The sequence below is a fragment of the Grammomys surdaster genome, unplaced genomic scaffold (genome assembly GCF_004785775.1).
Source record: "Grammomys surdaster isolate TR1022 unplaced genomic scaffold, NIH_TR_1.0 229, whole genome shotgun sequence".
In the NCBI taxonomy this organism is placed as follows: domain Eukaryota; kingdom Metazoa; phylum Chordata; class Mammalia; order Rodentia; family Muridae; genus Grammomys; species Grammomys surdaster.
The window spans coordinates 3489986-3512780 of NW_021604674.1; the positions used below are offsets into that span (position 1 = coordinate 3489986).

Sequence of the window (22795 nt, forward strand, 5' to 3'; positions counted from 1 at the left end):
GAGAGAGAGAGAGAGAGAGAGAGAGAGAGAGAGAGAGAGAGAGAGAGAGGGAGAGGTGGATCATGTGTCATGGTTCACACGTGGAGGTCAGAGAATAACTCATGGAGGCAGGGGTTGAACTCAAGTCACCAGGCCTGGGGGCAAATACCTCAAGCTGCTGAGCCACCTCCGCAGCCCCTCCTATCAACACTTTACCACTGATAATGGGTGTACAGCATGATGAGCTATAGGCTGAATGTATTGTGAAACAATCTGTCCTTTCAACAGAAGGAGGACTTGCCGGATCCAAGAGCATCAGACCTGTACGAGTTCTGTTTCAGTGACTTCCCCGTTACAGAGCACGAGTTGGTTAGATGCGGACTGCGGCTGTTTTTGGAGATAAATGTGGTGGAGAAATTCAAAGTACCTGTAGAGGTCAGGTGGCGTTTCCCTCGAAAAGCTGGCTCTGCTGCTGGGCTTCAGTGATGTTTCCTGCGATTCTAAAGATTAGCTAGAGTTAGGGTTTCAAACTATCATTAACTTTGTGAATGTGCTGCCTTAAACTGTCAATAGCGCCAGCATACCATCTTAGATAAGCGTGCCCCAGGCCACCTACCCCTTAGAGTCCTGTTCTAAAGTCTGAATGGTGTTGTTGCCTTTGGTAACAGGTTCTTACAAGGTGGATGTACACAGTTCGGAAAGGGTACCGCCCTGTCACGTACCACAACTGGCGGCATGGATTCAATGTGGGCCAGACCATGTTCACTTTGTTAATGGTAAGTACTGATGCTGTAAGCCACTGAAAGTCCTTGCAACTCTGAATATTCCCCTCTTGAGAAATGGATATGTCCTGTTGGGTCATGATCCCACAGACTCCAACCCTTCTCCAGTCGATGCCAGAGATGTGGGTCTTCCTGGGAACTTGGCTAGATTATCGAGCAGAAATTCATATGCATCCCAGATATCTGCTTGGTTTTGAAACTGCCAGGAACACCACGAGACTCACTAAATAAAAAACTAATCTTTGGTAGAAATGTGGCGGCCCCCGTTCCTTGCAGGCACACTGGGTTACACCTGGAGTCAGATGTGTTGGCCTCTATAAGTGTGTTCATACATCTTTCTAGACGGGGAGACTTAAGAAATACTACACAGACCTTGAAGCTTTTGCCATGCTTGCTGCTGCCTTCTGCCATGACATTGACCACAGAGGCACCAATAACTTGTACCAAATGAAGTAAGTAAGTGTGTGCACTGTGTTGGCCTGTGCTGATGGATGCTGGAAGATGCTGGGGAGGGATGGAAGATCTCCGGCCCCCATCCTCCATGATCTGCAGCCCAGCCACTTCTCCTGCTGCTTTTATAGTCTCATGACTGTCGTATTCCTCCTGAGTGCTACAAGCTTGTGACATCTGCTCTTTTCCCATAGTGTGTGTCTACACCTCTCTCTCTCTCCCTTCCTCCCTCCCTCCATCCCTCCCTCTGCCACCCTGCTTCCACTTTTGAGGCCTCTCAGCTTTGTTCACATAACTAATCAGAGTATCACATCCAAATGTCCTAGTGGATTAATCTTAGGCTTACCCTGTATATCCAGGGAGCTGCTCCCCTGATCAAGCTAGAAAACATGTCTTCTGGGGCTTGTAATCCTTCAGTTCTTCAGTCCTGCCATGTTCCTCCACTCCCTCTCTCAGCTGGTCTTCTAGCCTGACGCCCTGCCACCTCCTTCTCTTGTTCTAAGGAAGGAAGGGTAATGATACAGATGCAGACTGTGTCAGGCAGATTTAGATTCGTAAGTCATTTTCTTTCCAAGCCTTGATTTCCTCATCTGGGCAGTAGAGACTACAATAATGGTGTGCAGCTGCAAAGATTGAATGGAATCAAGGATATAAAATCCTCAGCCGCTCGTCTCCCTCAGTTCTACCACGTGACCATCCTCCAGAGGTAGTGAAGTGTTCCGGAGACCATAGGCTTTGGTTTGTGGGTCTGTGGGCTCCAACTACTTCCTGGTACTTAGACAACTCGCTTATTCTGAGACTCAGTTTCTTGACTTGAAAATGGCTCTAACATTGGCCTTTCAGAGACTGTTGTGGGGGTCAAGTGAGATTACTTCCATGAAACCCATGTATCGGGGACTAGAGACAAAGGCTCTCTGTGAATGAGAAGCGCATTCTGAACAGTCTCTTCACACTTTGAACAACTGTGCTGTCAATCTTCATCTTGAAAGCAGCACCTCCACTGGAGCTTGATCCCAGGACAGCAAGCCTGAGCTGGCCGTTCTGTCCTTACTAAGGCAAGGGTCCTGGGGGTCAATGGAGTACACTCACATTCTGTGTCAAAAAAAAAAAAACCTAAGACTTATTGGGTATCTATTTTTTCACTTAGTTTTCTTTCTTTTCTTCTTTCTGTCCTTCTCTTTCCAGGATAGTCCTGCCATGTAGAGTAGGCTAGCCTTAACCTCATAATCTTCTCCTCTCAGTTGGGATCACAGTTGAGTCTTGCCATGTCTGTGGTGTTGAGCACCTTGTGTGAGCCAGAGGCTGACCTAAGTTCTTTTAGGCCTCATCTGGTTCCACCTCCCAATGCCGCACGTCGTTCCTCTTTCATGGATGAGTAAATAGACTCAGACAGATGAAGTCAGAGCTGTTTTAGGTTATAGTCAGCAGCAGAGCTCGATGGGGCCCCTTCTTGCTTTGGGGTTTTTGAAGTGGATGGAGACACATCCCGGCTTCACCATTGGCATGGTATCCAAGCTGTTGGCATTTCCCAGCCATTTGTTTTCTGCAAATTTGGCAGAAGGAATGTGTGGCCACAGAAGAGTTTCTTGATAACAGACTGGGGACAAGCCCGCCCGTCTTCTTCAGCCTCAGCACAGGTGGCATGTTCTGGTAGATCCATTAAGTTCATGGACTCAAATGCAGTCTTAAGTCTTAAACTAACTATTCATAAAAAAGAAAAAAGAAAAAAGAAAGAAAAAGCCAGAGAGTCCCTTTAGTTGTCCTGGAAGGATTACTCAGAATTCATTGGAAAAGCTGGCTAAGACTGGATTGTTCTTCTCACTTTGATGGTAGCAGGAAGACCACCTGCAGAGTGACCAGAAGCTGTGGGACACAGGGGACACCTCCAGGCTTGACTCTGCACCTTTGGTCTGATCACTCGACTCCAGGATGTCTGACTGCCTTATCTCACAGACTATGCCCTCTGACAACACCCGAAAGCTCCCAATTCCACATTTTTATTGCCCCTCTGAGTTCCTGTGGACTCTGCTCACGTCCTTTCCCCAGCCAGTTGGCTTTGTTTTAACCTTTGTACACTTGTAGATTTCTTTTCCCTCTCATCCCCTTTGTTGTCTTCTTGTTTGGTTCTCTGGTATTTCCATCTCCTAGGACAAATGCAGTGATAAGAAAAATATTAAGAATTATAGATGCCCCCTGTACACCTCCCTGTATGTTGTAGTCTCTACTTGATTGCTTTCCAGAATGGAGAACACATTTGCTCACACGGCACAGCCTTCTCTCTATTCTTGGATGATTCTGATGATGGCATGTTCTCCATGATATTGAACTGGAATTGATCTTATATGTAATTTCTATTTCTCCTGGTTTGGGTCTTTGGATCTGCAGGAATAAGCATGGTCTCTCACCCATTGGCCCCTTTTATTGGAGAGAATTACAACATCTTCATTCTTTCTTCCCAAAGTATTTTACTCTCAGGTTGAACACACAAAGGTCTTGAAAACTTTGAGGGGTGTACTTAGGAGGGGTGTGCTGCGTAGTGCAAACTGACTCAAACTCATGATCCTCCTGCCTCAGCTTCCTGCATGCTGGGATTACAGGTATGCAGCACACCAACTAGCACGAGCTGCTCTGTGAACAGCAGCTCCCACCAGAGTTTGTTTACCATGATTGTCCCCATTCGCTCCAGCGTTTTTACGTCATTTCCAAACTGTGGATGCCAAAGTTTGACATGATAATCTACTTTGTATTTCACCGTTCTGAAATTTCATCTCCTTAAAATGAAAGTCTTCAAAAATGTTCAAATTACATTTATTGAATGTGTGTGTGTGTGTGTGTGTGTGTGTGTGTGTTCATGAGCACCACAGTACACATGCGGTGATCAGAGGTTAGCTTTGGGGAGTCAGTTCTCTCCTACCATGTGGGTCCTGTGGGTATCAAACTTTGGCTTGGTGGCAACCACCTTTACCCAGTGAACCGTCTTCCCAGAGCTTAATTCTTTAATGTACTCTTAATTGAAATGTCCATTTAAGCCACACTTGTCAGACTACCACTTACGATTTTTCCCCCCAGGTTTTTTGTCATGTGGAAATCAGATAGTCATGTTTCCACTGATGCTCATTTGAGCCTGGGTAACATTGTGCTTCAGAAAGGAGCAAGGGTGGGTCTCCTGACACATGACTAGAGAGATTCTTCAGGGAATCAACCATGAGACTGTCAATGAAGCCACACTCTTGGACACTTCATCCCAACCATTTGAGTAAAAGCTGGATGAACACAATCCATATCCCAACACTGACGGGAAAGTCTGTGAGGTGCCTTCCCACCTGACTGGCTGAAATCTCCAGCCAGCTGTCAGTAGGCTTCCACAGATGGATGTCTCACACTGCCTTGGCCTGGCTTTCTCACCTCAAGTCTTCTCTGAAGTTCTCAGTGACCATTTGTTTATAGACAATTACAGAACCAATCTCCCCGTTCTTCATGCACAAATCACATCATTTTCTACTTCTTGAATTTTAAGATAAATTTTATTTGGGTCTCTCATTTGGTCACCAAACTATCACCTCAAAATTTCCCAGAGAATATTGTAGATGGTCTCCTAAGGGCTCACATGGCCTCAAATACCTATGGAACAATTGAATGTCAGTCAATTGGGCAGAAGCATCACCTCTGTTGGAATTTTAACCTTCAAAGATTATTCTCTGGAAGATAAGGAAACCCAGAAAGTTAAATGATCAAACTGCACATGTCATTTCTGTGGGCCAAACTTCCTGTGGTTATTTTTGTCTGCACAATTAGGCAACAGCAGTCTGAAAGAGGTGGCTCTAAACGTCAAGCTCACTGTGGCCAGACATTCTAAAAATAGAAAGTGGTTACTGAATTATATATTTTTTTCTGAATCTTTAATATGTCTTCAAAACCTCCAGTAACTTCTCCAAAAATCCCCATCCTGGAAAATTACCATGTCAAATTAGTTTTCCTCTATGAATACACATGTATAAATACATATACATATATATCAATTCTTTTTCTCAAGTATTTGTGAAGCATCTGCAGACAGCCAGGCATTTTGTTCCTAATTATTTCAGCACGTGCTTCCCAAGCATAAGATGGGTATACCCAGAGAGACATACAGTCCCACCCCCACCCCAAGGAAATTTTCCAGTTGTGCTGTGTGATACTAAGGTGATACAAACTAATTGTTTGGACTTTTTGCAGTTATCTTAATACTGTCCTTCACTGCACACACACCCATCAATTGATCTGAGATATAATCAAGAGTCCTTTGTTGCATATCATTGTTGAATATCTTTAATCTCCTTTAACCTAGGGTAGCTTCTTTGCTTTTTTGTGTCTCTCAGGATGGTTATTTTTAAAGAGTCTAAGCTAGTTATTCCCAACATCCCTTTCCAACTGATGTATTCAATTGCTTCCTGAACACTAAATATATTATAAGTATTCTTAAACAGTTCTTTGCTTGTGCTGTGTGTCCTGGATGCATTGGTCTAAGGCTAAGGGCCCAGGTATCCATGTGCCCCATTTTCTGAGCTTTTAAACTGCTTGTCATTTAGATGAACATGTTGCTGTCTGTTGTTTGGCAGTGTCTCTGTGTAGTGGAACATTCCCCAGCTCTGTAGCGGTAATATGTCAAAAGTCGAGGGCTAGAGAGATAGCTCAGAGGTTAAGAGCACTGACTGCTCTTCCAGAGGTCCTGAGTTCAATTCCCAGCAACCACATGTGGCTCACAACCATCTGTAATGGGATCCAAAGACTTCTTCTGATGTGTCTGAAGACAGCTACAGTGTATTCACATACATAAAATAAATAATAATAATAATAATTTAGAATAGAGAGCCAGGCAGTATTAAAAAAGAGTTATTTAGAGAGTAAGTAAATATTTAACTTCCCCATAACAAATTTGACTAATTAAAAGTTTTACAATTTGTTATTAGTTCTTTGAGAATTTTGCATACATTTTAATCATATTTACCCCTCTTCTTCCAACTCTTCCCAGATCTACCCCTCTTCCTATCCACCCAACTTTATGTCTTTTTTTCCCCTACCAAAACCAATTTGTGCTGTCCAAATATTCTCCAATGTGGTCTTCTACTAGGGCCTGATCAACTTATCAGGATTTGCACAGTTAGAGAAAACTGACCACTTTTTCCCCAGCAGTTGACAGTTGCCAATAGTTCTAACCCAGGAATGAGATTTTGTGCTCAACTCTCACTCCATGCTGAGGGTTCGTCTGGCTTGGGCTTGCACAGGTCTTGTGAGTTCAAATGTGCAGTCACTGTGCTGTGTCTAGAAGTCAGTAGTTTCTTGTAGGCAGCTACACCTCTGGTTCTTAGACTCTTTCTGATCTCTGCTTTTAGAACTGTTCCCTTTTCCATAGTGACACCTGAGCCATGAGAGGAGAGGGTACGGAATATATATCCTATTTAGAGGTGATAAACTGCAATCTCTTGAAAAGATTTAAACCTTTCGTTCTTGTCTAATTGAAACTAAACTTAAAAAGAAGAGTAAAGACACTGTATTATATGGATTGTTGTATAATCTCTGAGCAGATGCAGCTCTCCCGTATCCTCTTCTTCCTAGGTCCACGTCTCCACTTGCAAGGCTTCATGGGACTTCCATTTTAGAGCGACATCACCTGGAATATAGCAAGACTCTCTTGCAGGATGAGGTACGAGAGTTTTTCTCTGAGGAAGCTTTCAGGTTCTGGATCTAAGACTACCTACCCCAAGTACTTGGGAAGAGGGCAGGCTTCAGTTATGACACTGGCAATGTATATCCTTAGACAAGGATAGTTCACAGATCCCTATCTCAGCCCATTGACAGTTGCTATACTGCATGTGGGTTTTGAAATGCCAAGGTGTAAGTAAGGAAAGAAGGAAAGATGCATGGAAAGTCACAGGATCTCTGGGCCCATAGGTAAACAATGTGGCAGGCCTATGTCCACCTTGAAGCATCTATTTATAAGTGTAAAGGGGGGGGGGAGTAACAGCTATGCAGCCACTGTTTTTCTTACTCATGGGGCATGCCCTGGCTGTCCTGGAACTCAGTAGACCAGATTGATCTCAAACACAGAGATCTGCCTGCCTCTGCCTCTGCCTCTGCCTTCTGAATGCTGGGACTAAAGGCATGTGCCACCACTGCCCAACTCACACTGTGTTTTTTAAGGCAAATAATATTTAAAGACCTTCTGCCAAGTATCCCACCACGTAACTTGGAAGGCACCTAGTAGCTTACATGGTTTTCCTTCTGGGGTTTGACAATTTATAATAGAGGTACACTTTTCTATCTTTGTTTGTTTGTTTGTTTGTTTGTTTGTTATGTTATTTATTCTGCAGTCTAACCTGGTGTGAAGGCTGCTCTTGGCACACCTTGGGGAAGTGAACCTCAGTTGAGGAATCACCTCCATCAATGTGGCCTGTGGGCCTGTTTATGAGGCATTTTCTTAATTGTTGATTGTTTTAGGAGAGTCCAGCCCACTGCGGGCTGTGCCACCCCCAGGCAGGTGCTTCTGGGTTGTACAAGAAAGTTTGCTGAGAGTGAGTCTGAGGAACAAGCCAGGAAGAAGGGTTCCTCTGTCAGTGCCCACCTCAAGTTCTCTCCATGGGTTTCCCCAGTGATGAACTGTGATCTCCAAGCTAAAACAAACCCTATCCTCTCCATATTGCTTTGGGTTAAGGTGTTGATCCACATCAGAGACGCAAACTAGAACACCTGGCTTTGATGGCTACGTAAACGATTATTATTCTTTCTAAAAAGGAATATTGCCTTTCAGTAATGTACACTGTCTTTTCAAGGACCTGTCAACAATGCTATTCAACCTCTAATTGCAAATGTTTAAAGCTTTGTCAATATGGTTGCTAGACAACACAATCACACAGCCCATTTATGAGCAGTCAAATTGACCACAAAAAATTGACACTTTTAGTTAATAATATATGCCTCTTTTTATTATTCTGTAAAGAAATAAGCCCACTAAAAGTTTTCATATTTTTAACTTAAGAAATCCTTGGAATTTATTCAGCAATCTTGGCTCTTGTGGGCATCCCTCAGACATTTTGTTTCTCATATTATAATACACTGAACTGAAATGTTCTTATCTTTCATAGAGTTTGGTGAACAGGACTGCCTATATTCCAAACCAGACAGGAATCAGCTTGTGATCTGAGTGAATAGGTGGAGACATTGTTAGTCAAGTTTGTAGGAAAACACACACAGACACACACACACACTCACATACATGCATCTCCACTCCACTCATACATAAATACATATAGCAGCTAAGCAATTAGGAGCTGGTCTGGCTAGACCTGGGCTAGAGACCAGGCCTCTTGGTTTGTTTTGGCCACCTGCCTCTCTCTACTTAATGTTTTCCGAACAATTTGCAGGGATAGAGAGCAGAAATATTGTGTTTATATATTTTAAGAATTAATAGCCTAGGATTAAAGAAAACACCTATGGCCACTATAAAATTTCAAGCAATAGGTAAAATATGGAAGAAAAATATGAATGATAATGATGGCCTACAAATTCTACCACCCAGAAATGGCCATTCCATTAACACTGGATGAACTTCGCTGACATAGTCTGGTGGCATGGTGTTGTGGTGGCATGCCTTCCATGATAATCCCAACACTTGGAAGGTAGAGGAAAGAGCATTAGGAATACAAGGCTATTCTTGGCTACATAGCCTGCACTACACAAAACTATGCCTCAAAAGAAAACGAACAAACAAAAAGCAGAAAAAAAAACAAACAAACTAGGAGCTGGAGAGATGGCTCAGTGGTTAAGAGCATTGTCTGTACTTTCAGAGGTCCTGAGTTCAATTTCAGCAATCACTGTGGCTCACAACCATCTGTAATGGGATCTGATGCCCTCTTCTGTCATGCAGGCATACATGTAGGACATTCATATATATAAGTAAATAAATCTTAAAAAATAATAAAATCTTAATAAAAAAAGAAAGAAAACAAAACATTAAGACAAAACCCACATTAGACTGGACCGAAATGTCTCATGGCACCACTGTGAACAGTTCCTAGTAGAAATAGTTTTTCCCCTGAAATCTGGGAGTTTGCTGGCTATTGCTTGATTCAACCCATCTAAAAACACTGACTATGGTTGCAGCAATGAACACAATGTGCTTCTGTTTGTTTGGTTGGTTAGTTAATTGGTTGGTTGGTTGGTTAGTTGGTTGATTTTTCAAGACAGGGTTTCTCTGTGTAGCCATGGCTGTCCTAGAACTCACTCAGTAGGCCAGACTGACCTTGAACTCAGAGATTTGCCTGCTTGAGTGCTGGAATTAAAGGTGTGTGCCATCACTGCCCAGCTTGAACTCAGCGTTTTAACAAAACAAATGATAGATTTCTGTCTACCAGTTACATATACCTTGTGAAATGCCAGTACTTGTTCCAGATGATATAAAAAGATGGCCTGCATGAAAACTTGTTATGTCTAGAAGTTGAGTTCTTGGGCAAAAGCTCAAAAGTCTTCTGGAATGACTGACAGCCAGATTTGGATTTTGGTTTAAAGATTTGTTTAATTTTATTTTAACCTAGAGTTGGTCTCAAAAGTATAGTACTATTATCATAACAAAGATCCAACAGTGAGTTAGTTGATAGAAATTTTAATTTCTGAGAGATTCCCCAGGTTTGCATCACTGGAAGTGACCTTCTATAGGTCTTTATTGAGCACAGACTAAGTGGTAGGCAGTTGGAAGGACAAGTTTACCCAACTGAGAAAACAAAGGCAGATGTTTGAGCTGTGTCCAGAATACACAGCTATCAATAGTGGGGCTGAGACTGGCCGTGGGCTTCTTGCCAAAAGGCAGTGTGGGGTAAAAAGCTGAGACCACCCACTGTGTGGACAGGTTACATTGGTTCAGATACCAGGTCTGCCCTGTTCTGGCTGTTTAACCCAAAGCAGTTGCTTAATGTCTCTGTGCTATGATTTGACATTGATTAAGAGAATTCATGAAGCACTTAGAAGCTAGGGGCGGGGTAAGAAATACTCATTTGCTCTTATTGTTCTGGAATTCAGTTCAGTATTCCTGTCTGCAGCACATTCCTCCTGACTCTCCACACAGGCCTACAGACCATTGCCGCTCTCTTTCCAATGGAATAGTCCTGTGATTTGTCACTATAGCCTTCACTGGGCAGTACGTCTGGCCTCTGTCCTGCACAACTAAAATGGTCCATCTAGAATACCATGGCTTTTAATACCTGGTCTGAGTAATCTAGAAAATGAAAAAATGAAACTGATTCACATTTCATGAGATTATTAATGAGAAACTCAGAAAAAAAAAATCTACTAATTCTTTGTAAAATACTGCAAGAAAAAAAAACAGTTTAAGGACCATGGGAGAGGCTCATTATTTTTTCCTGCATATATGAGTACAAGTGTAGTTGGTAGTTTCTGAGAAATGAGTAGGTTCATGGTTAGTCTAGAATGAGCCAGTCAGCAGTGTCACATGCCTAACTATTGGACATCCCCAGAAATCCTTTACTACAGTGCCTCAGTTAATAGAGCTAAGATTTTATCCTATTGTTTTATTTCCACATGGTCCTGAAAGAGAACAATTTATTTATTCTAAACATATAGATGTGGAGTTGCTGAGCCTATTTTTAGATTTTAAATGACCTTACTCAAAAGTAAAATAGAGAAATTTACTTAAATCATGAGATGAAAAACAACAACAACAAAACAAAAAAAAAAAAAAAACAGACATTAGGGGCTGGAGAGATGGCTCAGCGGTTAAAAGCAGTGGCTGCTCTTTCAAGTCCCCGAACCCACATGGCAGCTCACAGTTGTCTGTAACTCCAGCTCCAGGGAATCCTGTATCCTCACACAGTCATACATACACGCAAAACAGCAATGCACGTAAAAATAAAAATAAATTATTTACAAAAACAGACATCAAAAAAGGTAGAAAGTCAGGCTGTTATCTCACTAAGTGTGGTTTGTTTTGTTTGTTTGTTTGTCAGTTTGTTGAACCAAAGGCCAATTGGTGGCTGTGTTTTATTGTGGATTATTCATCTTACAGAGTTTAAACATCTTCCAGAATCTAAGCAAGCGGCAGTTTGAAACAGTGATCCATTTGTTTGAGGTTGCAATAATAGCCACTGACCTGGCACTCTATTTCAAGTAAGTACAAGACTGGGTGTCAGGATGCCTTTGGGCCCTGTGTTCTGCCTTCCATGAACGGCATTGTAGTTTAAAGACATTGAGAAACTACTCACTATTTAAGAGCATTTGATATTCTTGCAGAGGGCCGGAGTTGGACTTCCAGGACCCATTCTGGGTGGCTCACAGAGGCCTGTAACTTCAGCTTGAGGGAATGATGTCCCATCTGACCTCTGTGGTCATATACACACATACATAAAATATTTTAGAACAGGCTCACAAATCTGTTTTCTTTTCAAGATGCCAGTTTTCCTCAAGATAGTTGGTTGATGGTGAACTTTATTTTGGAGATGTATTTTTGAAAACACAAACCTTTCCTGTTAGGTAACCTGTGACCTAAAGAAGCTCAAACAGAAGAGATCAATGTGCACTGCCTAAAGAATAATGTCACAAAGTTGCCCATGTGGCCTTGTGTCCTAGTGACTCACCATGGTTCAGAATCTAGTATTTAACTGGACTTGTTCAGTGGTAGAGTGCTTGCCCAGAGTCTAGTATATGGTATTTTAGGCTCAGAAATTTGATCCTGTGAGAGTAATTGGGTTGAACAATCTTGATGATTCTAACATACAAACTAAACTCACAAAATTTGAGTTTTACACAGCAGAGGGCCAAGGAGACCAGATGTGCCAAGTGTCTGCACAATTTCTTCTAAGTAAAATATAAGGTTTCGTGGTGAACATTGATTAGAAAGAGGTGGGCTATTTATAGGATCTAAGCATTAGGCAATGTTTTGGCACTGCCAAAATTTGCCTCGCTAATCCTCTTTTGAAAATATAGCTGTTAAATAGTCCAGCTGTGACAAGTACTTAGAATAAGATGATTTCCAGACACCCAGGGCTCACATCCCACCAGTGGTAACCCATCGTGTCTCTTGTGCTTCAGAGCTCTGTTTTTAAGGCCAGAAATGGAAATCCTGATGCAGTTGGGGTGCTCCATCCCCATTTCATCACGAAAAGTCCTCCCACCTTCCAGAGAGAGCCTCTGGTACTGAAATGCCCCATCCTTTCCGCTCCTGCTCCTATGTGGTACTGTTGAGTGTGTTGCGATTTTTTCCCATGTATGACACCAGACAGTCTGCAGATATCTTTCTGCAACTCACTTTTCCCACACAGCATTGTGTAAAGATTTGTCTTTGGTGACACGACTCTTCTAGATGGTTTAAAATATTCCTGTTGAGGCACTGCAACTGGATTATAAGGCATTCCCTAGCTCATCAGATTCAAGACATGACCCTGATGAAGCCAAAAAACAATGCAATTAAGAACTAATAAAAGCGCTGGCCAGAGGCTCAGGAAATGCCATAGGAGTATGAAGTTCTGAGCTTGCATTCCCTAGAACCCATACACAAAGCTGAGTGCGGCAGGAAGCACCTGTAAGTCTAGCATGGAGGGGGGATGGTAGAGAAGGTGGCTGGGTAGTGACCCATCAAGCAAAGACATCTGATGTCCAGCTCGGCTTTTACACACAGAAGTGCACTCACCTGCCTCCCATCCCTACACACACACACACACACACACACACACACAGTACACACACATAAGTTAATAGACAGATAAACAAGTAATAACAAAAACAGAGTGCCAATTCACTTGCCTTAGTTGTACAGTATTTAACTGTTGAACAGATAATTCCCTTACGCTCCTCCACATATATAAATTCAGATTGTGTCTTATTTTCATGATTGCCCATGATGCTACATTGCGGGTCCCTGTGCATTATATATGTGAGTTTCTATACCTGGGAGCGGGAGTATGGGGGATGTGCATGTGTTTTATATATGCCTCTTTGCAGCATCTGGCTCTACCACTGACATCCTACCAGCAGCATGCCAGGATTCTCTGAAGGGCTCTGGATCTGGGCATATTTGGATTTTCATTTGCTAACCTATTGAGATGAGATGATACCCTGTAGATTAGATCTGTATTTTCCTAATTACCAATGAGATCAGCCATCCATGAGTACTGGCTTCTGTGTTTCTGTTGGGCGTGTGTGCTATGCTGGTACAGCTCGTGGCCTCTGTGTCTCTTGCTTTTTTCCTGTTCGAACTTTTGGTTTTTACTGTACCCAAACGTTCCTGGGTTCTCCCCACTCTGTGGTTTGTACTTTTTCTGCTTCAAGCCCTTTCTATGCCAGGGATAGTCAGAATTGCCTGCTCTCTACTCTGGCTCTTGGCCCCTGCTGGGCAGACAGCCTAAGACAGAATGGGAACATAGAATACGAAAGGCGAGCATTTAAGAGCTGTTTTCTGTGGAAAACATTGTTGCACAGCTGTATCTTTTCCAGGAAGAGAACCATGTTTCAAAAGATTGTTGATACCTGTGAGCAGATGCAGAGTGAAGAAGAAACCATCAAATACGTAACTGCCGACCCCACCAAAAAGGAGGTCATCATGTGAGCAGCCAGAATGTTTCTTCCTTCTGAGCAAAACAGCACATGTCGTACTTTTTGGTATTTTGTATTTACTAGTTTAGTAATTCTTCTTTTCTTCATAAGGGCCATGATGATGACCGCCTGTGACCTGTCTGCCATCACTAAGCCCTGGGAGGTGCAGAGTCAGGCAAGTCCCACAGCCTTTCCTTCCCTGTCACACACCTGTGACCTGTCAGTTACACACCAGTGACTTGTCAGTTACACACCTGTGACCTGTCAGTTACACCTCCTGTGCCCTGTCAGTTACACACCTTTGACCTGTCAGTTACACCTCCTGTGACCCACTACACACCTGTGACATGTCTGCCATCACCAAGCCCTGGGAGGTACCTCTGTACAGGCAAGTCCTGTGACATTTCTTTTCCTGTCACACATTGAGCACTGCTTAAATCCTATGAAAGGCCACACAGTGATCTCTGACAGCGCCAGAGTCCTATTCTATGTTTACAAACAGCAGCAGGCTAGCAGGTCACTGGATCATGTCCCAGAACAAGGAAAGAACAGAAGACTTTGGGAATAAAATGTGAGGGTGAAAGGGGGCAGAATTCCTTGTTATTGAACAAGCTATAAAATTTTATGTAGCGTTCTCCAGATATGATAGCTCAGTCCTATAATAGCCTACTTGTGAGGAGGCTGAGGCAGGATACAGGATTCAGTGATAGCCTGGTCTACATAATAAGACCTATTAAATGAGTGATCTTCTCAGTATGGGAGGTAAGTCAGAACAGGCCCCAGTGGAATGGATGGATCATTCTTCTTAGGGGCCTTGCTCCCACCCACAGTCTCTTCTACACTGTACTCTCACTTCCTGGGAGGAACTGACTGAGGATCCACATTCAGGGCTGCTCTTTACCTACTTTGGGGTGAGTGTGATAAGGGGATGCTTAGCTACCTGTCCTCTCATTAACTAGATGGAAGAGGCTGCCCTTTTCCAGTGACATCTAGGTGAAACCATCAGCAGTAGAGCCAGGATTACTTTGGTCCAACTGCCCATCCTGATTACATTTAGAAAGAAAAAGTCATTAGACTGCACTGTGGGAGAGGGCAAGCACCTTGTTTTCAGCCATCTCTGGTTTGTGGCTGTGGGTCCTCAGTAAAAGATAGTTTGCAAAGAGCAAAGAATATACATTTATATAAGTTTTACCTGGCCCGGGGCCCTCATAAATAAACTCAAGCAAGTTACCTTTGTGTATTTGAAAAACATAAATTGGGAGGGAGGGGGACAGAGACAGACAGACAAACACACACACACATGCGCAAACACATGCACATGTGGCCATGCATACACACATCTGTACACACATGCACACACATGATACACACGCTCTGTGTGTGTGTGTGTGTGTGTGTGTGTGTGTGTGTGTGTGTGTAGCTCAGGAAAAGGCATAAGACCTCCTAGAGCTGGAGTTTCAGGGAGTTGTGACCTGATGTGAGTGCTGGGAACAGAACCCAGGTCCTCTGGAAGAGCAGCATTCACTCTTAACCAATGAGACATTTCTCCGGCCCTGTGTCCTCACATATTTTAATGCAAGAATTGATGAAAATGTAGTTCATGGAGAAACACAACTGGAGAATGGTAATAACCCAGGGACCTTAGCAAGGCCACTTGCTCAGGGACTTGGCTTCTCTGCCTCCAGCTCCCTTCGCCAGATCAGCTTCAGGGAAAAGTCAAGTTCAAGTTGTCTTTCTCAAGCTACATAGCCTCTTTTAGTGGGGAGGGGTTGGGGAAGGCAAGTGTGACCTGCTCTGAGGTTTTGCCAAATTCCATCAGCATAAAATATTTTGAGGTTACTCATTCTGAGCTTCACTCTCAGATGAAAAATGAAGCATTTAAATTATGCTCTTCCTTCTGTAGTCTTAGTGAATGTGTGTGTGTGTGTGTGTGTGTGTGTGTGTGTGTGTGTGTGCAGGAGTGCACATCCATGCATGGGCCTATGGAAGCCAGAGGCCAAAGTTGGGATGTCTTTCTCAAAAGCTCTCTGCAGTTTTTTTTGTTGTTGTTTTTTGTTTTTTGTTTTGTTTTGGTTTGGTTTTTTTGTGTGTTTTGTTTTTGTTTGTTTTTTGAGTTAAGGTCTCTTTACTGAACCTGGAACTATTCCTAGGTTTTTACATGGATGCTGGGGATTTGAACTCAGCTCCTCAGGGTTGTGTTGCAAACACTTTACCCACTAAGCCATCACTCCAGCATATATATCTGTGATGATTAAACCAGACATCCAGGATCTCCCTTGAGTTCATCATCATTTCTAATTTCTAAGTCCTTTCTGTCTGTCACACCTAACATGGCCTCTGTTAAGAATGTATCCAGGACTGAGGATCTATCAGTCAGGAGACTGCCTGTGTAGAAGGCAGGAAGCCTTGCGTTTAGAATCTAGCACCACATAAGTTGCGCATGTTAGTATATGCCTCTAATCAACTCTTTAGTGGTGAAGAGAATCAAAAGTTCAAGGACATCCTTGGCTACCTATTCAATTTGTGGCCAACCTGGGCTACATGGAACCATATCCTAAAAAGGAAAAAAAATGTATACAGTCTTTGATGGGAAGTCTAGTGTTGGCCTCCTTGATGATCTTCATCCATGTCTTGCTGTCCTCTCCATCCTCTGACCTGAATTATCTAGAAAGCTCTGCTGACTACTCCACGGCTGGAAAGAATTCTCAATGACATGCTGCAGAAGTTTCCAAATGCACTTATTTATTTGTTTTTAAGAAATGCATTTTTTTTTGATCTGGACATGACGATGCATGCCTGTAATACCAGAACCTGGGACACTGAGACAGGCTGACTGTGAGTTCAAGGCTCTGGGTAGCATAACAAGACACGGTCTCAAAAAAAAAACAAAAAACAAAAAAAAAAAAAAAAACCCAAGAAGTCTAATTTCTTCTCATAAAACTTATACAGAAATAACCATTTGCTAGAGAAGGAAGCTTTGACCTGGAGAGCTAAGTCCATCCTCCCCAATAAATAAATAAAGTGTACATGCCTGTCATTTCTTACCTGTCCCTACCTCACACTCCTAGGGTCATTCCCCATCACCCCAAGCTGTCACCACACACTCTAAACTTGGATAAACCTCAGTCAGTCTGTTCCTCCTGGGACACAACCCTCTCCACCTTTTTAATCTAAAGACCTGCCACTCAACAGAAACGCTGCTCCCTCTGGCAAGAAGTGTCTCTTTCCTTCCCCCTCCATCATCCGTAGCAGGAAGCCTGTTAGTGTAGTAGTACGTACCACACTGAGGGCAAATTGTCCTCACTGCACCACGAGCATCAGAAAGACAATATCTTATGGCATCCTTCTTGGCAAGCCTGGTTTATGCCAGTGTTGGTAAGCTAACCAGTGTCCCCCATCAGGGGGTATTAGTTTTTCAATATATGAATGAACGTCTCACTGCTGTCAAGATACATGTGTACCTCCTCTTCTCTCTCTCTCTCTCTCTCTCTCTCTCTCTCTCTCTCTGTGTATGTGTGTATATGTGTGTGTGCGTGTTCACCATATGCAGACCTATGCAAGATGACTACAGGAGATTAAAACAGGGCTGGAAACCATGAGGGCCCAAGGCAGTTTGGTTTGAGAAACTAAACATCCTCCCATACCCCTCTTCACTGAGAAGTGATGAAAACAACTTCAAGACATTGCCCTCAGAGTTGGTCCAGAACCCTCCTGTAGATGTCTTTTTATAGCTCCAGAGCAGATGGTTTGACAATAGCTCAAACACTGGCTGAAAATCCTACCCTGGGATATCATGCTAACATGACGAGAGTTCTCAGCTAGCAGGGGTATCACAAACCATGCTTCTGTCTTTTGCAGGTAGCACTTCTGGTTGCAAATGAGTTTTGGGAACAAGGAGATCTGGAAAGAACAGTGCTGCAGCAGCAACCGATTGTAAAGACCCCTTCATCACTGTGTTACTTATTAGAAACCATCCCAAAACCCCTGGAAAACACCTTAAAAGGATTTACTTCTCTTTCTAGCCTATGATGGACAGAAACAAAAAGGATGAACTCCCAAAACTTCAAGTGGGATTCATTGATTTTGTTTGTACTTTTGTATATAAGGTATGTAAACAAATTATTTGAATGAACTGTATAATCGTTTCATTGAGAAGTTTTCTTTCAAACTATAATTAAAGGGAGCCAGTTGTGGTGGTGCACACTTGCAATCCCAGCACGTAGGCAGCAGGGGGTCAAGATTTCAAAGTCACCTTGGACTACATGCTAAGTTTCAGGCCAGCCTGGGCTATATAGCAAAACCTTATCAAATAAATAAATAAATAAATAAATACTACCTAAAGTAAGAAAATTACCAGTGAAGAAAGCCATTAGGTCATGTCTCCCCACCCCCAGTAGTCTGAGCACTCATGTTAATTTATTTAGAGTGGAATAAAATGTACAAGAACTTACATATGAGCCATGCACAGACCTGCTTGACAGACAGCAAAGAGCATCTACCTTTCCCAAGCTTCAGAAGCAGCCAGGTTCACCCACCCCAGCAGCTCCAAGCAGTGCCCGCCTCATAGCTTTTCTTCTACACGGGAACACTACTGAAAGTCAACTATCTGATTAACCAGTCTCCCACCTCAACTTCTGTGCAGGAGTTCTCTCGGTTTCACAAAGAGATCACACCCATGCTGAACGGCCTTCAGAATAACAGGGTGGAATGGAAATCCCTGGCAGAGGAATATGAGGCAAAGGTGAGGGTGACTGAAGAGGAGGAGGGAAAGCGGGAAGAAGGAGCCTCGGATGGAAAAGGTTAGCTGGGTTCAGCGTTTGCTAAGTGTGAGTGTAGGGGTGGGCAGGTGGGTGTCACTTGACAAAAACACAGACCTTAAGTACTAACAGGAAACTGCTTTGCTGATGCAGGCAGGTAAGGTAAGAAGTTTGTGATTTTCAGGGTTCTTTTGCGCCCCCCCCAAGATCTTATGCATAATTCTGGGTGGAGTCAACTGGTCCAGAGTGGTCCATATACAGAAGGGACTATAACTGGGCACTAGCACCCCTCTCAAAGGTGGCTCTAGGGCTTCTGAATAAAACACAGGGCCAGGAGTCAGGAATAGATTAAAACAGTGCAAGTCTGACATCCTACATTTGCTGTGAAACTTTGGACAACTTGTCTGGATGTCTGGAAACTCTCTCTAGGTTATACAAGGGGTTTTATAGATTGACATTTTAAGGAAGTCCTATAGGTAAAGTTAAAGTTGACAAACCACTTGGGGTGGCTTGAAGGAAATTCCAAATCTTTGCTTGTTTCCCAAATATCTTCATGGTGCTACTTACTCTGGCTTGAAATTCCTACCCCTGCAGTCACTTATCGGGTTTACCGTTGCTTTCAGAAAGCCTGCTAAAATGCTTAAAATGAATTAATTATTAGTTGTTTGACTGAATGTTCATATTCACAGTGAAACACTGGGCTGGGGCTGTAGCTCAATGCTAGAACATTTCCTAGCATGTGCAAAAGTCCTAGTCTTGAATCCCACACTGGGCTGGGGCTGTAGCTCAATGCTAGAACATTTCCTAGCATGTGCAAAAGTCCTAGTCTTGAATCCCAGCATTTCAATTTCAATGCTAATTTGAGGGTGGTGGTGGGTTGTTCACGTGTGTGAGTGTATGTACTTGTATGTGCATGCATGCATTCACGTGTGCACATATTAAGGTTGGGGCCTGAGGAGCTGTGCACCTTGTCATTTGAGACAGGTTTTGTCACTGAACTGGAGCTTCTATTTGGCAAAGCTGACTGGCTAGTCTCATGTATCTATCTGTCTCTACCTTACAACCCCACCACTTGAGTACTGGGGCTAGCATGTACCACCATGCTCAGCTTTTTTTACATGGATTCTGGGACTCAAATTTGGGTCCTTGTGCCTGAGTGGCAAGCTCTTCTCCTACTGAGCTATTTCCTCAGCCTGGGATGTTAATGTCCATCTGCAAAGGTTAGCACCGTAAGCTTCAGAAGCAACTCCTTCTGGCAAAGGAGCCTTCTGTGTGTAGAAGGCCCTGAAAGATGCTTTTACACAACTGGACTCCTTGATCAGATTTTACTGTTCGTTGGGGGTGGGGAATCCAAAGTTATGGATGTCCCTCAACAAAATAAAGGCAGGGCTTTCTGATGTCCCTGTGCCCACTCATTAAAGCACTCATGGGTGTGTGGTCTCACAGTTCTGTGTCAGATAGGCCTTGGGGAAAGACACGGGTCTTCTCTCTAAGTCTTACCCTCCGAAGGGAGAGCTGGACATTAAGCAACCAATACAAAACCAAACAGTGAGCCTTATAGTGTGCATAGGATGTGTACTAGGAAGGCTCCCCTGAAAAGGGGGTGTATGTGCTAAGGTCCCAACTCATACAAAGGAGCAGAGGTGGGTGAAGAAAAACTAGGATATGTAAAATAGCTACTGGAGTGGGAACAAGCTTGGTGTAGCAGTTAACTCAGGGAGGCCTGACTTGCACCCCAGGAACACACAAGATTTTGACGAATTTGTTACACTTCTGAAGTTACGTTGTCTTTCACAAGAGAATGAGTCCACGAGGAGAAATTTCTTAGGACTAGGAAACTTGATGATACTGATGCCTTTTCCAAGTGACTCCTGACGTTTACTTATTAAGTTTATTGGAGGTTCTTTAATACAGTATTTTTATCAGTTCTTTGAGAATTTCATGCATAGACACCATTTGCTTGGACTATTTTGATTCCAACCTCTCCTCTAATTCCTCCCAGATTGCACACAGGTCTTCTTCACTTCACTTGCATACATTTATTTCTAATTTTTGTCTATTACTTAGAGAATTCACTGAGAGTGAAGATCATTGTGCCAGCCGTAGGCTAGGTTTTGTGCCACTGGCTCAGATTCCAGCTTGTTTAATCTCACTGAGACAGACACTGAGATGGTGACTGTGTAACTGCTAATCAAATGTACCTATATTTTGTTTTTGAAACATAGCCTCACTATGAAGCCTTGGCTAGCCAGACAGAATGCACAGAGATCTGCCTGACTCTGCCTTCTGAGTGCTGGGATTACAGATGTGTCTACACCTGGTTTGTTTTGTTTTGGTTTGGTTTTGGTTTGGTTTTTGAGACAAGGTCTCAGCATGTAGCCTTGACTGTCCTGGAATTCACTATAGCCTCAGGCTCACTGAGATCCACCTGCCTCTACCTCCCAAGTGCTGTGATTAAATATGTCTGTCACCACCCTTGGCTCTTGAATTTTCTTTTTCAAATTGTCCCCAATTTATGTGTGTAAGGAATATCTTGCATGTATATGCACACTATGATGTGCCTGGTGCACAGAGAGGTCAGAAGAGGGTATCGGATCCCTTGGAACTGGAGTTAGAGGTGGTTGTGAGCCATCATGCCAGTGCTGAGAATGAAGCCTGAGCCCTCTGCAAAAGCAAGTGATCTGAACTGCTGGGCCATCGCTCCAGCCCCACGAATTTTATTTTTAAGTGAGCCAACTGTGAATAAATAATTTGTTTTAAATAGTAAAGCCTTTGGAGTTGTTCTAAGCTACTACTACTACTATTATAGATCTGACACAAATCCTACGGGAATGTAAGGATACAAGCACTGCATCACACTGACTCCTGATGCTTTTTTCTGGTCTTTCACTAGCTGCCACGGACTTAGGAGGCAGCGCCGAAGACAAAAAGTCCAAAACGTGCTTAATGTTATAATCTAACCAGTCTGTACTTCAAGTAACATCTTAGTTTCCACGAGAAAACCATCCAAAAGAACCTCCTTGAGTTCTGTCCAGTGACCATGACGTGACAGAAGAGAAAGTTTCAGAAGCACTGCCATGTGACTATCCATAGAATATTGCTGACCTAGAAACCCTGTGAGCTAAATAAAGTTCGGTCAAAAAACAAAATGTGACAAAAAATGGATGAGTTTGTTTTAAATAAAAAAAAATGATATCTTGAAATGAGTCACAAGTTTTATATATTGTGTGTATATATTAAGACTGATTTATATGTATGTATCTGAGTCTGTGTGACATGAGTGCCACTGCTGATGAAGGCCAGAAGAGGGCTTCAGATCCCCAGGAACTTGAGTTACAGGTAACTGTGAGCAGTCTGCCATGGGTTCTGAGATCCCAAGTCCTCTGGGAGGACAGCAAATGCTGGTGACTGCTGAGCCATTTCTCAGCCTGAGGAACAAGTATAAACTAGATCACTAATTGTTATTCATTTGCTAAAATTGCTGTAACAAGTACCCCATGCCAGGTGGCTTAAACCATAGCAATTTATTTCCTCATGACTACTGGGCTGGAGCCTGGAAGTTTGAGACCAGTGTGCATGGTTTTAAGCGAGGCCCCCTTGGTCTTTAGAAGGCCTTTACTCCAGGTTGTCACACGGGCATCTCTGTGTCCCTTGCTTATAAGGACACCAGTTCTATTGGATTAGGACTCACTCCTATGACTTCATTTCAGTCATACTTACCTCATCAGTGACCTTCTCTTCACCATGTTATACTGAAGATTAGCATCCTACAATATGATTGGTGAGGGGAAGGGCCTCAGCCTGTAACACTCAGACTTGTGATCCATACCTCTCCTTTCTAAACTAAGAATCATTCATCAGCATATTCAGAGAAGATACAGGATAGAATGAGCCACGCATATGAATACAGTGCGGAAAACAGAACAAAGAACAATGTCGGGAGAAGTCTGCAGTCTCTCCTATTTTTCTCCTTTGATAATGGCACGATGTCCAAAATATTTTTAGCAGTTTATAAAAAACTATTTTTCCCTATGCTTTCTCCCTTTCAAACTCTAAAATAAATTATTTTGTTATATATAACTAAGAATACTTTTAATATTACTCTTATTGAAAGAATTTTGGTAAGACACTACTGGATAATTTTATCATTAAATCAATTAAAAATATTCAAAATTAAGTATTTAATTGGGCAAGAACTTATTATCAAAAAAGTCTAGAAAAACCAGTTAAGATTACTTTGGGGGGTGGGGG

At 42.8% G+C, this 22795-nt stretch overlaps 1 protein-coding gene across 3 annotated transcripts in view; it reads left to right on the plus strand.

Annotated features, from left to right (window-relative positions):
- Pde6c (phosphodiesterase 6C) overlaps window positions 1-21705 on the plus strand; it is a 49952-nt gene extending 28247 nt beyond the window's left edge. Inside the window, exons 12-22 of one of the 3 annotated variants that reach the window (XM_028773502.1) lie at window positions 268-414; window positions 648-755; window positions 1104-1213; window positions 6807-6894; window positions 11266-11366; window positions 13689-13796; window positions 13899-13962; window positions 17646-17720; window positions 17810-17893; window positions 18430-18586; window positions 21438-21705. In XM_028773502.1, the coding sequence (XP_028629335.1) occupies window positions 268-414; window positions 648-755; window positions 1104-1213; window positions 6807-6894; window positions 11266-11366; window positions 13689-13796; window positions 13899-13962; window positions 17646-17720; window positions 17810-17893; window positions 18430-18586; window positions 21438-21499 (1104 nt within the window). In that variant the 3' untranslated portion in view covers window positions 21500-21705. Of the gene's footprint in view, window positions 1-267; window positions 415-647; window positions 756-1103; window positions 1214-6806; window positions 6895-11265; window positions 11367-13688; window positions 13797-13898; window positions 13967-17645; window positions 17721-17809; window positions 17894-18429; window positions 18587-21437 lie in introns of all 3 variants that reach the window. The other 2 variants (XM_028773503.1, XM_028773505.1) reach the window with 2 other exon arrangements.
- Window positions 21706-22795: the final 1090 nt, after the last annotated feature.